At 37.8% G+C, this 22,384-nt stretch overlaps 1 protein-coding gene across 1 annotated transcript in view; it reads right to left on the bottom strand.

Annotated features, from left to right (window-relative positions):
- Nucleotides 1–22,384, bottom strand: part of LOC113167544 (metabotropic glutamate receptor 4) — a 101,908-nt gene that overhangs the window by 24,354 nt on the left and 55,170 nt on the right. The window contains 3 exon segments of the mRNA XM_026368250.1: nucleotides 841–981; nucleotides 1,439–1,593; nucleotides 4,161–4,296. Coding sequence (XP_026224035.1) covers nucleotides 841–981; nucleotides 1,439–1,593; nucleotides 4,161–4,296 — 432 coding nt within the window.

Genomic DNA, 22,384 nt, shown 5'->3' with positions numbered 1-22,384 from the left:
AGGTATGTTTATGTGCGGTCCTTCTGCCTATGCTTTTTTATCATAATCCTTCAAAAATCCTACTAATATTGTAGTGACAAGATTAGCAAGAGTGCTTGCTTCGCTGCTCCAGGCAGATACAAGGCTCAATGCATAGCAACACGTTGGTTTCATGGCAACATGTTTTCAGTGTCTGATGCTGATGGGGCATCAAGGGAAATTCTGTGACTTTCAAGTGTTGCATCTAATACTGCTTTGTGTATTCTCATTTAAATTCAAATACTGTACATCTAGTGTGCCTGACCATCCTATACTGTAGGCTGGTGGACATTTTTCAGTAACAGACAACCGTCAACTTTTCCAGTGCTGAATTTTCCATATATTATATATATATATTATTTTCCAATAAATATAGATGTATGAACAATGAACTGGCTATAAATGGTTCAGATGCCCTCTTAAAGCCAGTCAGTCTGGAGTACCTGAAAAGCAGTGTTGCACTGCACAGCTGGGTGGAAGATAGGCCTGCAGAATCTACTGGTTTTAATGACTGAAAGCTTGTTTCTAATGGGCTGATTTGATTTACTATTGATTATGTTTTGGCACATGTGGCGGCATGCTAATGTTGCAAACCAAGCAAGCCAATAAATGCTGCTTTCTCTGAGACATAACTGGAGATTATTATTCTTCACTTATCTACAGCCATTACATTTAACCTAAAGAAGTGTGATTGTTTTGTCTTTGATGAAAAATTCACCTACGCATACCAAGTACACACACACAGCAGGCCCAATCAATACTATGTCATGCACTGCTTTCCACTTGACCAGGTGCATTCTTTACTGTTAAATGTAGACTCACTTGTGCATTTTCTGATACCAGATCCTTTCTTCACAGCGTGCCGACTGAGCTTGCATTGGAAGTTATTCTCCCAAAACTCTGCAAACCAGATATTCCTCCTGTTGTTCTCTAACGTCCGGCTGATGAAGTAGCGATCGAAACCTAAAACAAATAAGGGACAGATGCTGTTAAAATTTAGGGTTTAAGGTTTTGCATTTTACAGTTACAGTTTTTTATTTTAAAGTTGTGCTCTGTCAGGTTAAAGCTACAGTATGCAGCTTCAGCTAGTGCTGCTACCCAGCCCTCCCTGTTCCGCAGTGCTGTGCTAAAATCTGCTAATGCTCAACCACACTCTCCCCAACACTTTATGCTTTTAAAAAAAAAAAAAAAAAAAACTCCTGGAAACTTGACACGTAAAACATTAACATAAGGAAGAAATGCAATAAATATTTTTTTAAAAGTGCATATAGGTACGATACAGTCAGAAATGATTTAAATTCTTAACAGTAAGTTTGGTAAATGTGGTAGGAAGATGTGATTAGTGGAAACATATTAATTGTTGTGACAGTTAGGAAGCACATTTTTAACTCTACATTCTGTAAGGTAAAGTTACGAATACCTTTGATAGACTGTCGTTTGGGTAGTATGGTGACAGCACCTTCTGCCATTTCCTCCTGGTTCAGGATTGGGGCGATTTTGGACCCCCAACTGTCTGAACCTACCCAGATGAAGTGTCCTGTTTGATTGGCCTTCTTGGCTGCTTGGAGGAGCCGTCTATGGGATAAAGAAAGGGAGCAATGCACAAATGCACTATTTAATGTTATGTTGTCACTATAGTCCATATATTTTTATACAGTTTATGCACAATTCAGAGGCAAGTCACCTATTAAAAGTTATTCCCATTTAAATACACCCTTAAGAGGAATTGTAGCTGCCATTCAGCTGACTCCATGCCTAGAATTTTCTGTTCTGAGTCCAGGCAAAGTTGCACTGAGGTACTGTAGTAGAATTGAAAAACCGCCATAGAAACTCTGTCCATTTCCAGTATAGTGGAGTTCTCCCAGGCTGTGGCAGAATGACACCCTTGCCACATTTGTCCAGGCTTGTTGCCAGTGGAAGTAAGTTTGGGGAGTCGTAAAAAACTACCATCAAGCTCTGCTGCAGCAGCAGAGCTACATCAAGAAAGCTTGAGCACAGCAACATAAAATTTAAACACAGCAACCTGCCATGTGAAACTATGCCAATCTTTTTATGGCCCCAATAGATGCTACAGCAAAAAAATAAATAAATACCAAGCATCGTGTTGTACACAACATCAGCTATTTACATGGCAGATACGACTATATTGCATAGGACTTTGTAGATGCATTAAGAACAACAATGTATTCTTGTAGAATGATTTGTACTGTTTTGTAAAACTTGAAGTCGGCAAACAGTGAGTCATCCAACTAACTTTGTGACTTTTTACCTTAGTTTTATGACCAGAAGGATTTGTGCTTGGTAATGGTAATGAGTTTCCCTAAAGTCTGGCTTGGAGAAAAGTATGTGCCCCATGTAGGAAAAATGAAGAATTACTTTTTCTCACTGTCAGAAGATTACATAAGAGAGACATGACTAGACAGGCTGACAACCTAGATATAAAAATAATACAATGGTGTTGTGTCAGGGTCTTGGATAGATGTCTGTATTTCCCTTCAACATTGACAGACTGGGCTCAGTTTCCAGCTCGCATTTAGTTCTTTATTGTGAGTAAAAGTGTATACTGTATGCTACACTTAAATATTGCTATAATATAATTTAAGATGGAAGATATTAACTGTGAAGGCTCTAAATGTTTCTTTTATTTTGTGTTAATCTGCCACAACTCAACCAATAACATTTCCAGATGATGCAAAGGTCACAATTAGGTGTTATTATAACTTAGGTGGAGGAATTACATGTTCACATAATTAAAGTACAAAACAAACAATTACATTTTTAACTTTAATTAAGTCTATTAAAATGTCTTTTAATTGTATTTATTTATTTATTTCGTATTAGTCTTCATCTCTCTAAATGTCAGCAAATCACAGGTTTTCCTTCCTGCAGAGCAAACACAATAACCTAGAAAGTAAACACAAACCTTCTGGCTGGATTATGAAAGGCTAACCCAAAAACAATAATTGCCTTATTCTCTATAACACTGAGATGAGGCAGTATTTTTTATATAATTGGTTAAATATAACATTAAGGACTCAAACAAAATGAGTCATTTTCAGATAAATGTATATGTGGCCAGACGTTGGTTCTTATTAGGCTGCTGCCAGCTAACACCGGTGAGGTTTAAGGATAGAGCAGGCATGCAGGGTTGAAATCCCTCTGGCTTTTCTGTAATTACTACATATCCAGACTATTACACATTATCAACACTGGATTAAGTCAATGAGCAGGGGGACCCTGGCCCTGGTCATCAGCAAGAGACGGCCCCAAATCACTGCCCACTTCCACTTGGAACACACTGACCTACTAACTGGTTGCTTGGAAACATTGTCCTTTACAAAGCCACAACAGGGCCTTGTCTGTTGAGTCAGCCTCCAGCTAATTAATTAATTGTTAATGCAAACTATCAACCTTAATTGTAAATAAGAAATTAGATTTAAAAACATGCATGTTCCCACAGGAAAAACAGGGACATTGTTCATACTTTTCGTAGTATAGCTAGATACACACAGCTGACTAGATGCCACACACAACCTCAACATAAAAATAACCACAGGAAACACAATCACAGTGACCTACGTCACATAATTTCTGTTGAAGACATACAGATGTTCTGATACATTTTAAATAAAATGTAGAAAAGTGTTCATTCTGTACAATTTTGGAATAACCATGACCTGGATGACTCTTCACAGATGTTGCACAGGCATCAAAAGGAAATCCTTAAGTCCAGCTACCTCATAAATGTAATCAAAGTACAGTATTTATAGTAAATACCCAGTTTCTTTTTTATCACTAGCAGTTATATCACTAGCCAACACCGTTTTCCAATGTTCTGCTACTTCATTTTCTGAAATATACAGTATGTGACAATGTCTTTGTTAAGCTTGAGGATATGTGAAGTAAATGTACACCCAAATATAAACATATTTGCCATTAGTTACTTCTCTCATGAGGCATTTGTGACAGTTTAACATTAGCTTTAAAGGCACTCTGATGTTGTGGTCTCCTGAAAGCTTTTCTGTTTACAATTAAGGGACTTAAAAAGCAGGTAAATATCAGTAAGGCAGTATCCAAGCATGGCTGAAAAAAAAGTCCGGTTAGTGGTTAATTAACAGTCAATATGATTCTACTGCACCCACCTGATGTCATCCTCATTGGCAAAGATAATGACTACTCGGGCATTCGGATTCTCACTCAGTCTGCGAATGATCTTGTCAAACTCTCCAGCTCGTGGTTCTCGTGGTATTTTCACTGACTGTGAAATGCACAGACCACCTGATTGGAAGACAAGAACAGAAACATTTTCATATTAAATAGATATAAGATTAATAATGAAAAAAAGCTGTTTCTTCTATAAAATTTGCAACAGATCTCATTAGCAGATATTTTAATTTAGCTGCATATTAGTGATACTAGTAACTCTTAATCAAAACTATATAGTAATAGCTACAGAAGACTTTTTTTTCTATAACCTCTGCAGCACTTTTAAATGTGTAAAAGTATAATAATTCACAGCACGAGGGATGCAAAGTTAAAAAATAATAATTTCTTGGTCCATGAGGGGCAACTTTGAGACATGGAGACCCATCAGTTCAGTGAGGCCAAGGGTATTTGGAAGTATTGCAGTAAGTATTACTAGTACGTTTTGTAATTAATAACGGGTTAAATTAGGTTACAAGTCTTTTTTCTTATTGTACAAGTTGTTTGCTTTGGGTTAAGTATATAAACTATTACTAAATTGTTTTGCCTTAATGATGAATAATCTTTGGAAGAGAGGCAGAATGAATTTACAATTTAATCAGTCAATGAATGAAGTGCTGGTAAACCTGTAGTATAGACCAGCGTAACTAATTACTTAAGGTTAGCTTGTCAGGCAGTGGGCAGCTGAAATGCTACGCTCATAGTAATTCCCTACAGACCCGATTAAAGAATCCTCACTCTCTTTGAGATTCTCTCTAGAGAACACAAGTACAAAGTCAGCAGGGGACGGCCCCTGGGTACCAAAAAGCTAAGACTTTTTAATTCCCAATGGAGCATTTCAGGATAACCATTTTGTCACTGTGCCAAAATGCCACAGAGAATATGTGCATGCTAATGAATTCCTCTTTCATGACCCAGTACAAAGCCAGCCCGATGAACAATCAATGCAGCAATAATACCCTCTAGTTCAGTTCATGGCAGCCAGGCTCACACCATAAAACAAAGCCTGGCCACAGCTCAGATAATAATAGGTGAGGAAAGTGGATATATGAGTGAAGAAAGAGGGGTGCCACTGAATGAAACCTTATATTAGGCTGCTTTGGATACAAAAATGTACTTCCGGTTAAGTCAGTGAGAGGCTTCAATGACCTGCACTTTTAGATTACACGCACAGGGTTTCTTGTGCTTTTCAACTTAGTAACTTTTCCCCTAGAAAGGCTCTGTGTGTGTGTTTTCTGTGGTCATGCATGTGACAGCTAAAGCACAGTTCTGGCGTATGCGTTCACTTGGCTGGTTAATGGATTAGGAGTTCTCCACTGGAAGAAAATACTAATTCCTTTGCGTGTTGTTGTTGTGCACTGTTGGGGGATGTTTTCTTTCTGCTCTCACGAGGGACTCATGAAACTCTTAGTTTACACGTTTTGCCACTGCTAAAAGTAAAACTAGACATAGTTAACACAGATTTCCTAATTAAAGAAAATGCATTCGCAAACTTTCCAATAATGGTAGCAAATAACGAATAAACCAAAATAAGGTGAAAAAACAGGATTTCTAATAAAAAAAACTATTAGGAGGCAAAAGTTGAAGGGTGTGCGTGCTAATTGTGGGAATTGACATGAAGCACAAGCACGAGTCCAGTTCCAAAATAACAAGACAGAGATGAAGTATCTCTCTGCACAGCTTCATGAACCTGTGTGTGCATAAAACTGTATGTATTTGCATTCTGTAGCTGTGATTTTGGATGTGCTAGTGGAACTTTTCAAGGTTTAGAACAAGTAAAATTAAATATATGCAAGTAAAGCATTTCACAGTTGCCAATATTTTTGTAACTTTCTACACTCTGCGTGCTTCTGATTGTTGAGTCATTGATTAAACTGAAGCAGAGGTTTATCTTTCTAGCTCTCTGTGTCATTACACTTACAGTACCCATACAGGCACAGGGGAAATTTAGCGGCGGCACAGCAGCAACACTCTGCTCTCAGAGACTCTATCAATCATTAGATTCTAGGTCTTTGCCTCAATGGTATTTCAGCCCCCCATTCCCTCAACATCTGCTGCAGGTATGTGGAAGCAGAGCACTTTCTTCTCTTCTCACATCGCTGGCAGCAGGCTGCGGCATTGCCTAACCCTCTGGAGATAATAGGGAGAGGGCCAGGGGATGTGAACCCTACCCCTGTAAGATGAAGCACATTCAGCAAAGCCCTCCAAGTGCCTGGTTTTGTACCTCACTTTGTAGTAGGATAGACACGGCAGTTTGTTTTATTGGTAACACCAACCATTCATCCACTGCATCTGTCCATCCATTCCTCTTACAGTATAGGATAATCACATAAGGTGCCCACTCTCTATCGGCTTCAAGCATGATTTCTTCCCAGAAAGTTGTTCACATGCCAAAATGTCTTTCTTGTGTGGATTCAAAAGTACCAATCTGTTCCAAAATATCAGTTTCATTAACTAATTGGCTTTTAATTGGTCTTAGTAATTATAGGGGGTGCCCATTACATATTCTGTATTAATTGTAGCTAATAAAACAAGTCTTCCTAGATTAAATTTTATTATTGAACTAGGTGCAATCAGGGAGATCCTCCACTCACTCCTTCTTGTCTGACTTCCCCCACACTCAGTCTGACCACTGTCTCGTGCCTGTAATGTTACTTTGTAAACACAGGACCACACAGTGAGAGACAATTGCAAAGCAATTAATTACAGGATCAGGCCTGAAGAACCCCTTTATGATTTGTGTCTCGAGAGAAACACAGGATTATCTGTTGATTAATTATAGTTATACATTCAAATTACACGAAATGATCTCTGTAGACAAACAATCAGTGGCTTGTGCAAAACTAAACTGAACAACTGTTGTGCTTTATTCCAGGCAAGTTAAACATGTAGCAATCATTTAATCTCCGCATTTAGCAAAGTGATTTTCCTTATGACCTGTTGCATTGTACCACAATTCCCAAATTCTACCTGTATATTAAAGTATGGAAGTGCAAAGTCATATAATAAAGTGCAGCAGCCCATATTTTGCAGCAACTGCTGAAAACTTCTCGTGAAGTTCACGTGACGTTCTCTACTCATTCTGTACTACTCTTCACATCTGAGCCATGTCTAAAAACCCTGTCTCAAAATATCTATTGCTGAGGAGACCGCAGGCCTTCTCTCGTGTTTTCCATTGTCAGCCCTAATCTCTGCTTTTCTAATAGTTCAGAACACTAATATTCCTTCTCGTTTGACACCCGTGGGAAAGACAGTGCTGCCATAAACATTAAATATTTCCTGACACTGTTCCTGATTGCAATACAGCTTCTTTGCTTAAAGTGCAGTAGTGCAGAAGCACACAAAATACTCCCAAGTGGGCATTGTGGTGAAGGTGGAGATATAAAAATAGCCCGTTTATTGGGATGCCCTTTGTGGAAATACTGAAGCAGTCTTAATTTGTAGCTGGAGAACGTCGAATGCCTTAAAAATACAGAGAACTAAATCTAAACTTATGTGGCTTCTGCAGTACTGATAGTCTGTCATTTGCCATTGCTAAACACTTGAACAACTGACACTTCAACACTAAATTAAAACATCATCAAGCTGCAGCTTCTGTTTCACAGTAGCAAATTGTTAAGCAACAGAAAGAATCAGTTAATAATTAGAAAGCCTGCATGAGCCACACAGAACCGTGAATTCCCATCATCTCTTTTGAACAGCAGTGTTGTTCCATCAGTACATTGATAGTTATGTCTGGCTGCTGACCAGTGGTCTGATGTTGAGAGTGACAATGTTCACCCTCAGTAGTGGGATCACATTATAAGGTACACAGGTGAGCTCAAAGTGATGAAAAATATCAGGAAATAAATGTATGGGTATCCACTAAATACTTTAGGGACACTCCACAGTGAGTCTGCTGCAACTAAAATGATTTACAGAAATCAGTTGATCACAGGCTTTTAATAAACTGGCAACCTGTCCAGTGTTTTGTGCTTTTAGCCCAGTGCATGATGATACATGATCAGGCCCCCGACAGAGAGAAAAAAAAAGGTTGGATGGATTGACTTTGGGAAGAAAATCAATAGTACAGGTAAAATAATGTCTGTCCCAGGTAACAAAATGTTAGATGCTAGATTATCTGCAGGAGGTACAGTGGTGAGAAAAAGTATGTGAAAGCTAATAGGAATCAGGTGTTAGCGTACCTGAAAGATAATTATTTTGAAGGTGTGGACTACAGCTACTTTGACTGACAAAAAAACAATCAAACATTTTTAGTTTGCTTTGCACAAGAAGAATATGTGAGCCATGCCTCACAAGAAGGAGTTTTCAGAGGATGTATGATCAAAAATAATTGATTTACATAAAACTTAGTTTTATGTAAATTAGTTACACTGTGTTTTCAAAGACTTTCACCAGTCACTAACAGTTAGGTGACAATCTATAAATGGAGACACTTTGGGCCTGTGGCTACTCTAGCAAGAAGTGGGCGGTCAGCCAAAATGACCCCAAGAGCACAACAAACACTCATTAATGAGGTAAAGAAACAACCCAGAGTGACAGACAAAGATTTGAAGGCATCATTGAAACTGGCTAACATCTGTGTTCATGAGTCTACAGTAGGTAAAACACTGAACAAGCAGGGTGTCTATGACAGGACACCATGAAGGAAGCTGCTGCTGACTAAAAAGGAAATTGCTAAATGTTCTTTTGTTTACTAAGATTGAAATATTTGGAAAGAACACTACATCTGGCATAAAAAAGGCACAGTGGTTGGGAAGAAGATGAATTCCCAAGCGTATCAAAAACTTCTTCAGGATAATGTGAGAATGTACGTCAGCTGAAACTAGAGAAGTTGGGTGACGTAACAGGACAATGACCCAAAACACACAACAGAATGACTTTAGAGAAACAAAATCCACTTTTTGTAGTGGCCAAGTCAGAGCCCAGACTTCAACCCAAAAGAGATGCTATAGAACGACTTGAAAAGAGCAACAAACGAGATGTCCAAAGAATAAGACAGAGCTAAAGCAGTTCTGCAGGAAGAATGAACGAAATTCCTCCTGAACAATGTGCAGGTCTGATCCACAGCTACAGGAAGCAGCTGGTTATTGCTGCCAAGGGTAGGATTCCAAGGGTTCAAATACTTTTTCCACTAGCCCTATGAGGTTTTTATGGTTGTTTCCAATAAAGATATGAAATACTAGAATTTTTGTGTTGTATGTATTTGTGTTATTATTTTAGGCACATTATATTTATTGATACTTTTGATGAAGCTCACAGATCACATTTTATGACAAATTAATGCAGAAAACCATGAAGTTCACATGCTTTTTCTTGTCACTGTATGGTCGGTTTTTCCTCCTTTTATCAGACATACCTGTGAATGAGTTGGTGTGAACTACTAGCAGGCAAAATACTGAAAGAGTGCACTGAAATCATTAGGAAAACTGACTTTGGTTCAGTGCCCTGTTCCAGCAACCACCTGCTAAAGTGTCCAGGAGCAAGACACTAAATCCCCCATAGTCCCATGGGCTCTGTTCTGTAGCTGGCACTGTGCTCTCACCTCACTGTGTTGGGCTGAGGGGATAAAAGGGAACACATTTCTCCTCAGGGGATCAATTACAATGTAACAGGGCATTATAATTATTACTAATGCTGAGCCACAAAGATAACCCAAACTACCAAATTTCATCTAGGCCTCATGTTCCTCCTGCTTTCAACATGATGGAAACACAATACAAATGAACAAGCTACCAACAAACTAGTTGGTAGAGATTCAATTTTATTTGAACTGAACATGAATCGTTGAAATAGATAGGAGAAGAGGAATGTCCCCAATTCCCTCTATGTATTTTTAACAGTTTGTCTCAATTATGCCAAATATTTGAGTCAACTTTCACATATGCTTACCTAATTTGATCAAATAGGTCTTCGCACAGCAAATGGAAATTGTGTATCTACTGTGTATCTTCATTTAAAATTTATTTCTAACACATGGTGTATTTTCTGCACATCCTCAACAACCTTATCAGTGACTTGCTGAGTCTACAGGTTAATACTGGAGAGCAGATTTGTGCATCGTGGTGAGATGGGTTCACCGCTGTGTACTGCTGGGAAGATGAGACTGAACTGTGGTTTAAAGAGAGTCAGGTTTCTCCTGTTGGATATCACTGAGCAGCATACAGTCACATTCTCTCTTGTTGGCTTTGCTCTGCTAGTGTAAATAAATATCTGTACTGGAGAGTAGGGAAAGCTTAAAAAGGCTTAAATTATGGAGGGAAATGTTTTAATATTTCAATGTACAGTAACTTACTGTGTTCAGTCCGTCTTGAGAATTTGAATTTATGGCTTTTTATTGTGCTGGCTTTGAATTTTAGTGTGTTTTTTTCACTGTATTCTGTGCTGTCTGTCTCAATATCTACATAATAATTATAGTTTCAGTTGAAATTAGTATAATAAAAAGTAACAATCATACAGCACAAATTAATCAACCTACAAAATATCGCCTTTCATTTGGGTTTAAACCAAATACTATATTAAGGCATGTATTTTCTTTAACGTGTAATGAAAGCAATTAGTGTAGATAGCATGGAAAAACTCCATGGCTCTTTGTTTATTTTATTTTTTCTAACACTAACTGTGTGTTTCCTCTGTAGCCTGGATTTGCTGTGTTGTTGAAAGTGATGCTGCTGAATATTTGGTTTTCAAAGGAGCACTAGATGAAACAAAATGATAGGAAGCAATTTTCCAGCTTGCTGTGCAGTCTTTTATAATAGGTTTCAAATGTACTCATGGGGAGATGCTCTGATGTAAATAAGAAAGACTTCTGCATGGTGATGTGTGAAATAAGATTGGATTAAAGAAGACTGTGATTACTGTGATGCGTCTACTTATCATTATTTCAAGACAAATGCCACTCTAGGCCAGGCCTGTATGTTAGGATGAAATTAGGTCATGTGTGAATTGATACGAATGACAAATATTTATAGAACTACTCTAAGTAGTGTATTGTATATTTAGTTGAACCTCCAACCTTCAAAACATGTAACATAACAAAGCACTGACAAATAATCCTGGTTGTAATCATTAATATGAAAGGCCTAAAGCAGTCCTCAATCAAAACTGTGTTTAAACCTATATGTCATGAATCCAGGACTCAGGCTGTTCAAAGACGACATATTATTATATCTTTATGTAAAGTTTATGCTGCAGAGCACAGGGGAAGACAAGTCACTGACTCATTAGAAATTACATTTTTTATGTAGTCCCCATCAGTACAGTAGTTTCAAGCTGACTTAAGCACAATATCCGGGATATGAAACACATTTAGACATAGGGAACATAGGTTTATACACAACACAGTTAGCATTAAGGACTGCTCTAAAGCATGTTACATGACATGGGGTCCTTCTAACTGAGTCTGTGTTTTTTTTGTTAAAATTTCCTAGAACCATTAAATTTTACAAAGACACACCATCGCTGGTATATATTTAGTGAACAGTTTTTGCACTTTATGACAGTTTGATACTGTCATAATGAGCTGTAGTCGCAGATAAACTAAAAAAAAAAATCTAAAACTGACGTTGTGCAGCATCTCATTTTTTAAAAGCCCAAATAGTCCCGTACAACTGATTTACTGTTCCTCTGACACCAAAGATTCCCTGGTGTCATGTTCTATTGTTGCAGAGGCCACTGTGCAAATTAGGATACAAGGTAGCATGTCAAGTTGATGCTTCCTCTGCTCAGACCTACTGGACAAGAACATTTTTGAATGCAGGTGATTATCCAGTGGCACACCTGGTACTGTTTTGAAAAATGTATTTCCTTAAGAGCTGAGGCAATTAATTTGAGACTGATAACTTGCTATGTTTACAAAGGGGAGTTCCAAAAGTCCACTAGCATTAATGAAAATACAGTATAACTCCCCAGTTTTTTGTCCTTATTTATACTTCCTCTGAATAATTGCTAGCTTCAGTGTATTTCTTTTGGGGGGTGAGGGTCCCATTGATCAAAAGGTTAATCCCAGAAGCAGCAGGGAGTAACCTTTATTTTTTAACTAGACCACTTCCGGTCTGACTTAGTTGACGGGTTTTGTACTGCTTAAAAAATTTAATGAAAATAACCAAGAAAAAGAACCAAGAGCACTTCTTTGTTGGCATCAGAGAAATTAACTTGTGGACACACACCACATTATGGTCGAAAATTCAAAATGTAATTTAAAAACTATATGAGAAAGAGAGAGGGTACTGGAGCTGGAACTCCGATCGTATAATCAATCTTAAAAAACGTAGAAATGAAGCAAGTACAGTGCCACAGAAGTTTCTGATCTCTGGACTAGCTGTTAAATTGAGTGTTTTGAAGTGCAAGGGTCTAATCTTAGGTCTGTGTAACCAAACAAAATCCACTCCTGCTCATATTGATGACTCTTCCAACAATCTCTGAAAGTATATATATAAGTCCACAACAGGACACAAGTATTGTTGCACTCTGGCCTCAAAGTTGATGGATCAACTGAAAGTATTTGTTGGCATGGCTATTTTTCTTAAGCCAAATGGCAACAGATCCTCGTATGGCGTCTGTCAGCAAATCTGCTCTGATGTCAGCATGCTGTACTGTAGGTCCCAGAGGGAAATTGACCCACACCCTATTTATCCCTATAAGGGATGCAGGAAAAACTCCTAGAGGGTAAGAGGGCAGCAGCAACGTATCATTTTAGTTTGTACATTATTATTCATCCCACATTTGTCTCACTGTGGAGCCACTGCATGCTGTAATCATGCCGTGCTTCATCTGAAATGCATTTTTATTGAAAAACAAACATGTTTATTATATAAATTGATAGACTGTAATGAGCAAACACAATGTGTGATTGAAACACAGGACTAATATTTGCTGATATTACGCTGCCGTACACCTGTATAGATATTTTATTTAAACAGTTCTGAGCTGTGGGAGTCATTTACAACATTAAAAATGTCTACACTGTATTTCACTATGTAAATATATACATACATACAGCCAAACATTGATTCTGCTTATTGCCTACTATGACATACATTAAAATGATTATTTTAAGTGCAAATGATCTGTGTGTCCATCCAACACTCCCCTTTTTTTTCAGTAGCTGTGTTGTTCTGAACTATGTTAACACAATGTTTTCTTAAAATGTGTCAATTTGACCTGTTGATGCATCATTTTAATAATAAATTCTATATTCTACAGTAAAATTGAGCAATTTTGCCAAACAGTTTTTGAGATGTTGTTTATTCAGTTGCCACATCTTGAATAACAAATCCACTATACATGACAAAATGTTCTGGGGCAACTGTAAATTAGATTTAAAAATGACTGAATGAATTCTCATTGCAAATAATTTATAAATCAAAAGCAGACCTCTAAGCACTGTGAAATGAGCTTTTCTGCACTGTGGTGAAATAATTCACCTGACAAAACATTTTCTCTTAACAAGGAGAATTCACATAGCGAGGCTCTTGAGATGAAAATGTTAAACCTTAGCGTGAGAGTGTAAAGTGTGTACTGCTTGCTCTCATGAGGCACAGTAAACATTAATGGTGCTGTCTAATCAAGTGTTGGCAAGGCTGAAGAGCTTGCAGCAGCAACAGCAGGCCTTGAGGGTACACGTTCTCACATTGTCAAGGAGCTGCTGAAAACATCACCGCAACTGCACTTGATGTTAGACATCCCTTGGCACATCACAATAGTTTCTTTTTGTTTTTGTATTTAAGTGTTATCATGCCATTGAATAATGAGTTATCAGTCATTGTCATGCCCATAGCTATGGTTTGGTAAGTCACATACTATCGACTGACATAGTTCCTATAATTGAGATGTGTGGGGAGATTGGAGCCAACCATGTATTATTAAATTACATAGTGGAGTTTGATAATTACCTAGCATGTAGACCAGGTACCTACTAGTACACAGTTTTTCCACACACTTCGGATATGTAATAGAGTCTATAAAGTGAAAGTGACAGAAATCAAGTAGTGCTGCAACAGTTATATTGAAAGCCAAAGAGCTTGTGATTTGCCTTTTTTTCCAGTGTTTGCTGTTTTATATCAAGTTTTATATCACCTGTCCGAATTTAAAAGTGCATGCAAAGAGCACACTACATGTTTACTAGCACAGTGCATGCTAGGCCAACACTGCTTACTGTAAATGTATTTTTGGGAGTATATATGAGTGCTGTTCTGTATGGCTGCAAAACTGCTGGTGTGCAATTTTAATGACATAAGTAATCGTTGCACAGGTTGGCACCTGTACACACACACACACACACACACACACACACACACAAACTACAAAACAAAGGAAGTGGAAATTAAAAAAAAAAAGAATATTGCACTTTTTTGATTTGTTGAGTCCTGAAGCAGGAGGAGCAGCTGTTAAAGCCCTTTGAAGGATTTTGACATGTTGGGCTAGGGAGACACAAACTCCTCCTTTTGGTCCTCTCTTCTTTTTTTATTAATTCTTTTTTTTTTTCTTTATAGGAGAAAGTAATTAGGCACAAATCAGCAACAAAATGTACCCTCAGGTTCCAAGTGATTAAAAAGTGTAATTAAAGAAAAGGAAAGGTGATGTAACACAGGGGTAAATATGTCACGCCCCAACTTTTTTAGGTGCGCTGCAGGCATAAAGTTCAAAATGATCTTATATTTACAAAATACCATAAGTTGCTCAGTGAAAACTAATTGTCAGTTAAATAAAAGGTCAAACTAATTAACAAATCATAGAGACTAGTTTTTATAGAATTTTAGGAAAAAGGCCCAACTTTTTTTGAAATTGGGTTTTTATAAAAAAAAATGTTTCTACACTGAAAATTTTGATTTTAAAATTGTGCATCTAACAGGTGCTTAAAGTTAGGCAATCAAAACTGGAAAATTATCTGGGCTTGCAAGTAGAAGTAGCATTTCAATCACTTAATTCAAGTGTATGTAACAGAATACCTGTCTACCCATACTTGTTTCCAAAGTGTGCCAGGTTCACAGCTACCTAGAGGTTAACCCAGTTCATGATAAAATGTCTTCACCTTTAATATTGTCTCTGGCAGCCCCCAGGACAGCATCATACAAAGGCCAAACTAGCCACAACTCCAAGATTCAGCAAAGAATAATCCTCTAATGAATTCTCACTTTTGTACTGAAACAGTAATAAATGCCTCTGCCAAGGTTAAATATTCACAGGAAGCACTGGCATTACTTTATTAACTTAACAGTATACAAACACATGTCTTACTTGCTCATTTTGCAGATTATCTAGCCTCCTAATCACATTTCATCACAAAAATTAATCCAATGTAATGGAAACAAAGGATTAGACAGGATAACTCAAAAGAGTTAAAATGTGTGTTCTAAGTGATATGGTGTCATGTAGTTCTGGCAAATCTTTGGCATGATAGATATAAAGCACCTTATGCAAATAGAAGATCTATGTCAGGTTTTGACAATTATTCTCCCTCTGCACACATACCTAAGCTAAAACCCTTCACAGATTTTCAAAATGTGGGGATGTTCCCGGTGGTTGAAAGTCGAATAAGTAGCTACAAAAGTGTAGTTGGGACAGTTTAAAGACATTAAATGATTTGTGAAGTGGTCAAACAAGGTAATGAAAAGTGGGTGCACAGACTGCTAAATGGATAGACTAGCATATTAGTATAACTGGAGTGAAATTACAAAAAGGATAGGAAAGTACATCAAAATGAAATTTTTCTTCTCATATTTTTTAAAGACATAACAAATGCTAAATATGTATTATCCATTGAGCATTTCCACATAGTTAACTGCTCTCCTGATAGGTTGCCTTAAAGTAGAATAAATAACGTCAGCTAGTGAACAGTGTTGGTACTGGGTAAAGTACCTCGATACAGGTGGATGCACAGTCAAAGTAAATTTCCCTAATGTCTCTCTTAACCCTCAGAAGCCTAACACAACATTCATCAGGACTCAATGAGGCCTGAAGCAGGAGGAGCAGCTGTTTAAGCCCTGACAGGGATTTCCTGTGTTTGACATGTTGAGCCAGAGGGACATGAACTCCTCCTTTCCTTCTGTCCTCTCATTTTCTTTATTCATTCCCTCTTCCTTTCTTTCTTTCTGACAAAGTATGATAAGAGTAATTAGACACTGTATTTATTGAATGTTCATTTTTTTTGTAATCATGGCTTAGTAAATAATGACATGAAGTCAATCAGTTATACAGCTGTAAATACACAGTTAACTGTGCCATAGCTTGGGTGAGCATTCCTATGTTATATGACCTGCAGCGTGTGTTATATCATGTTGTCGTAAATGCTGGGTCTCATGACAAGCAATACCATTCCCGAGCCCTAGCCTGCAGAACCTTTAAACTGAACTAGCATCCTTTAAAACAGTCTTACCTTCAAGTCAGTCTCATACCTACATATTATCTATAGAGGCTAATGTATGTGACTATCCACACTGTTATGGATGGTGGCTTCATTTAAATGCCATGACCCATTCAACACTACAGCTGCTCACTCTTCTTATCTAGCTCCACGGGTTCTAAGGGCACGGTAAGTCCCAGTGATTACTTACAGTACTATGGTGAGCCACCGAAGTCTATTTTGTGCCACCATTGTTCCACAGAAACTATTAGTTATATCAGAAAATGACCTTTGTGTGAACAAGTGCACCATGAACATCTTCTTTAATTCTGTTGTTACCCGAATATAGAGCAGGTATTGGGCAAATCTGCATTGTATTTGGTTGAGCTGAAGTTGCTGACTCAGCTGGCTTGTAAGCTGTTTCTTTCCAGCTCAGCTCACCAATGGTCACAGCCTACAATGAATGCCAAGTAATTCATTTAAGTCACTACAGGATTAATTACCTGTCTTACAAACTAACATAACATGGTGTCAAACTAAGTTTGTGTGCTAGTGCAGTCCTATCAGGTTATATGAGTTGACCTGTGACACCACTATACTGCTTTGTCCTTCTTACTGGATTACCTTCAAAAATATGAGAACTTTGTGGTTTGTTTGTTTTCTACTTCGACTTTTTGAGTTTGCTCCACACAAGAAGAAGACACTTATGTGAGCCGTGTCTCGCCAAAAGAAGCTTTCAGAGGATCTATGATTAAGAACTGATGATTTACATAAAGCTGAAAAAAGTTATTTTAAAGTAATTTTAAAGACAGTCGCAAGTCTACAATCCACAAATGGAGACACTTTGGGACTGTGGCTTCTCTACCAAGAAGTGGGTCAAAATGACCCCAAGAGCACAACAAACACTCATCAGCGAGGTCAAGAAACAAACCAGAGTCAAAGCCAAATATCTGGAGGCATCATTGAATGTGGCAACATAACAGTTATTAATTCTAAGGGTTCACATACTTTTCCACTTGCACTATCAAGTTTATGAGAAGTTCAAGTTTATGGTTGTTCTAAATAAAGACATGAAAGATCAGAATTTTATTTTGTATTTTTACTTTAGGTACATTATATTTGTTAATATTCTTGCCTTAGATGAAGATCAGATCATGTTTTATGATAAAAAAAAATGCAGAAAATCACAAACTTTCTTGCCACTGTATATTATATATCATAATCTCACTTACTTACTAAGTAATATCCTGTTTGTATTGCTCATATAAAACATTTCAAAATATTACTGAGAACCTCTCCAGACAACATTTTCCTCTTGCCGTTTCAGGTTAATGAGTATTCAAATCATTCCTCTTGACATTTCCCTCATGACAAAGGGTGCAGCACGCAACTCTCATTTCTAACATTTGCATAATCTCCCTGTCATCCCCATGCTGGTATGTGCTGTCTTTGCCTTTCTCCTTCTACTGCTTCAACTGTCATCTAAGAAAAAAAAAACCTGATTAATTACAATTTAAAATTATGCACCTGGGTAATCTTACATGGCAATATCTGCATGTCAGTGTCCACATCTGGGTAAAGGAAAGCACGACATTTTAAATTGTTATACAGACATTTAAGGTTTCTTTTTATAGATCTACTCAATGTAAATTTTTCTAATACTTTCATTTCAAAGAGTGTCACCACCTGACTCCATAAAATCCACTAAATTTAATCACATAAGGGATATAATAGGAATAAAATGTGTACAATTTCCACTGAAAAGGAAAGGTGAGACCAAAATGACACACAGCGTCAACCTTCATTACTGCAGAGAACCACAGACTCTCTAATAAGGACACTGGGTGCACAGAAGCTTTTCAGGGAGAAACACAAACAGAAATCTACTGAGGGAGCACAGACTTGTGCATCAAGGACAGTTTTTCAAGGGTAGCAACCAAAAGACACCATACCGAAAAACAGTTTTATCCCTCTTCTGCGTGTAATCATCTTCCATAATGACACTCCAGCCTTAATCCCAAGGGGAGGTCTGATAGATGTTATACACTGGGAAAGAACTAAATAAAAATACAGCCTTTAGAAAACAGTTCTGTGTCTTGAAGATGGAATGTTTCAGTGACAGTCAAACAACTGCAATGAAACGATGTCTGACGTATTGCCATTTGATAAACTGTCATGATGATGACATTATTCAGCATGCCTACATTCAGGGGCTGACACACTTGGGAGACCATGCAAAAAGGGTCTTTATGTAAAGCTTGCATGGTCTTGCATTAAACATTCATGCCTCCCTTTCCTTTCCTGCCTCTTCATCGCTGAGACTTCTTTTGGCTCTGTTGTGTCCTTTCCCACTGAAAACAAACCAGTGAATAGGCAAGAATTGTCCTCTTCTGACTATACTAAAATTTGTGATTTGTGAATATACTGTGTTTGGTAAGACTAACTGAATGACCTCCTTAAACATTGTGAAATAACCACACAATACCCCTTACACTGTACAATAAATTATGCAGTGGTTACAAGATGGTACAAGAGTATAGTAGGAGCTGTTAGCTTTGGCTGTGGCTTTCATGCCTAATGGATGGTCAGCTGACTAGTCCCTGAATATCTCAGCAACGCACACCATGGAATTTAGAGATAAGATGAATCCTAATTATTTCAGTGCTTTAGTTTTTGATTATACAACACAACAGTTCCACATCAAGGTAGGTTTGATGCGGGTGTTCATGTTCCCCAGAGGATGCATCCTAATGACTTTGCTGATCTGCTGACCTTTCTGCTCTAACCATCTGTACCAGCGGTAATTTATACTGAGTGCACGTTTGGTGGCCAACGTGCACTTCACACGGTAGCTAAGACACCATGTTATTATAACGTAACATATGGTTGCTACTCCTTTAAATATACAGCTGCAGTCATTTCAGCTTAACGGGAAAAACAAATAGCAAGACTACAAGCAAACAAAACCAAATGAGCAGTTGTAAGACAGTTAAATATGATATGTATACAACACCTTAAGTAAGTAAAAACTTGTTTTTTTCCTCTTGGCAGATTTCATGTCCTCATTGTAACTGCAGGAGGCCTGCTTTTTTATTCATAGTATATAAGATTATTTCTTATCAAGGACACATTTGAGTTGAGGTTGGCAAAACAAGTCCAGTGGAAAACTTAGCTGAAAAAAAGTGCATCATGATTTAACTTTAAAAAAAAACGAACTGATATGTTCTCATTTGTCTCCACTGAAGAGCTTTTTTCATAAAGCTGTTCTCGTTGTTTACAGGTGTGAAAGGAGCGAACACCTGACAGTGAATGTGCATCACAGCATTCGTGTACGGAAACCAGTTCCTGAAAGAACAGCAAACTTGCAGAAGACCTTCTATCAGAAACACCATCTGGACTATCCTCAACACCACAGAGTTCTCTTGAGTTTGAACATTTATGCAACAAGTGTGCTGTTTTTCAACTGTACAAAACTATTATTCTTGATTTTCTTGATTCTTTGTTGTCTTAATGTTTTCTCACCCTTTTCAGCTTGAGTTCAGCTCTTACAGAAACACTAAAGGTTATTTGCAACCTCCTCTGAGATATCGACTGCCCCAGTGTCAAACTGTTTCCGCTTCATGGTACCGATACTCAGGTGCAGCCAGTCAGATCACATGCTGTGTGATTTTTCCAGTTTAATTCTGTTTCCACTTGAAAGCCCACTGGGCTGGGATCAAATGATATCAGATTCTCTTGCCAGAGGGGTCTTGTGTCATCTTACATCTATTGCAACACTTCAGCAACTACACCACCACCCCAACCCTCCCTGAAAAACCCTACATACCCACATACCAATGGCAAGTATATTGAATTTGCCATATTGCAATCTGCACCATTTTTCCAGAAATCAAATGACCATACAGTAAAACTATATGCCTCTTTGAATGAACACACCACTGAAGTACATTTAGTCTTTTAGTCTCCCACACTGTGGGAGAAATTTGAATGTTTATCATCCAGCGAGCTTAAACAGAGGCATTCAACTGCAGGGCTCTGTGAGGCCAAAGATCACATTAAAAATGAAATAATATCATTTATAAGTTTAAAACTAGCTAGAGACTCACCAGATATATAGCAGTGTCATCGCACTGCAGTGTGCTGGGATAAAGTAGGTTATAGATCCTTACAAACATGGACTGAGGGCTAACACATCAGTCTTTATAGTGGTAGAAATATAAAAATATTCTCAAAGATAAATTCCTCTAAGTTTAACTGAGATTGAATTTTTCCCATGTATGGTGCAAAAATTATAATGATGTAATATACGGTATATTGTATGTATTTAAAGAGGATAAAACTCTGTGGTATCTCACACCACTCTTAATACAAAGGGCCCCATTTTCCTAAAACCATTTATGTCATTAAGGAATAAGACTAACACTGAGGAAAATTGCATAAGAAATACATTTCCATGAATGCATGCATTTCATCTGCAGGGTGAAAGGAGCTCCTGTTCACTATCTTCCATCAGGCAAAATATCTGTTCAAATGTTGATTTAGATGCTCGATCTGTTCGATGAACCTTACATTCAGTAATGATCTGTGTCTGTCATCTAATGTTACTGGGTTTTATACTGAATTAATTCACTCCACAGCATGGCAAGCAAGGCCAACTAGTGGGACTAGTTGGTTATCTGCCTGTGTTGCTGTGATATCGCACATAGGTGTTTTGCTTTCCAATGATGCAGGTATCACACCAATTAAGTATAAAGATTATTTCTGTTGATACTGTAGCTCTCAAAATGACACACAATTATGCATTTAAAGGATTTATGCATGAACACACATTTTATTTGAATAAAAGAAAGATTTAAGTGACCTTAGCAGAGAAGTTACAGTTTGTTTTTAAGATGTTGATATTGCTATTGATATGCTGTTTTCTATCTGTGGCAGAAATTCAAAAGCTGGTAAGCTGGTTAAATAAACCTAGAGAGTTATCTTTGCCCACTGCAGCATACACAAATCTGCCATTCAAAGCTAAAATCAACTTTCATCCGCACAGAGCAGCACAGCAAAAGCAGGGCAACTGTGACATTAGGTGGGTGCGACTGCTGCTCAGTATGGCCTTTGGCTGGTTAATGAGATAGAACATTTGGCCAGTTCGGATCTGGCTGTTTTATTATGTGAGCAGACAACTGCAGAACCCATTTAGCAGCCAAATACCTGTGGGTTTGATTTTGACAGAGCTGCCTGCTTGTCCCGTGTGTCTCTCTTGTATAATCAATCAAAGCCTGAACTAGAGGAAAGACATGGGAATCAAACAACACTTCACCCTATAGAAAACAGATGTAGAAATGTTTTGCAAAAAAATCGCTCGTCGTGAGATTTAAATGACTGTAGATGGTCTAACTCGACAGTTATTTTGTCAAAAATTCTCATTGCAGCGTTTGTCTCTAAGCAATGATTTTGCTTGCGTGGTTGACAGTTTTTGCCTGACATGCTGTTTGTTACTGGCAGGTGGTTAAATCAAGTGACAGTGAAATTTGAGAAGGTGTTCAAAAAGCACGACTTGGGTCAAAATGTGTTTCCTCTATCGTGCTCACTAGAGTTTTCTGAACACATACAGTACAAATGGCTTGTAGGAACCCCATCAAATGTCTTTTAAACCAGATGTTTGATGTTCTGTGCTGAGATAAACCTAGAACTGCTCTGTCTAAAGTGCATGTTTGTCTTGACACCTCTTTAGTCGAAGTGACATTTGATAAATGTCCTTCAAACCTGGCAGAAATTAGACTCTAGTAATTACCTTAATTAAACTGAGGCATCACTCAGATGGTT

Source organism: Anabas testudineus, chromosome 7 (assembly GCF_900324465.2).
Source record: "Anabas testudineus chromosome 7, fAnaTes1.2, whole genome shotgun sequence".
Classification (NCBI taxonomy): Eukaryota; Metazoa; Chordata; class Actinopteri; order Anabantiformes; family Anabantidae; genus Anabas; species Anabas testudineus.
This window is presented reverse-complemented; position numbering and strand designations above follow the sequence as displayed.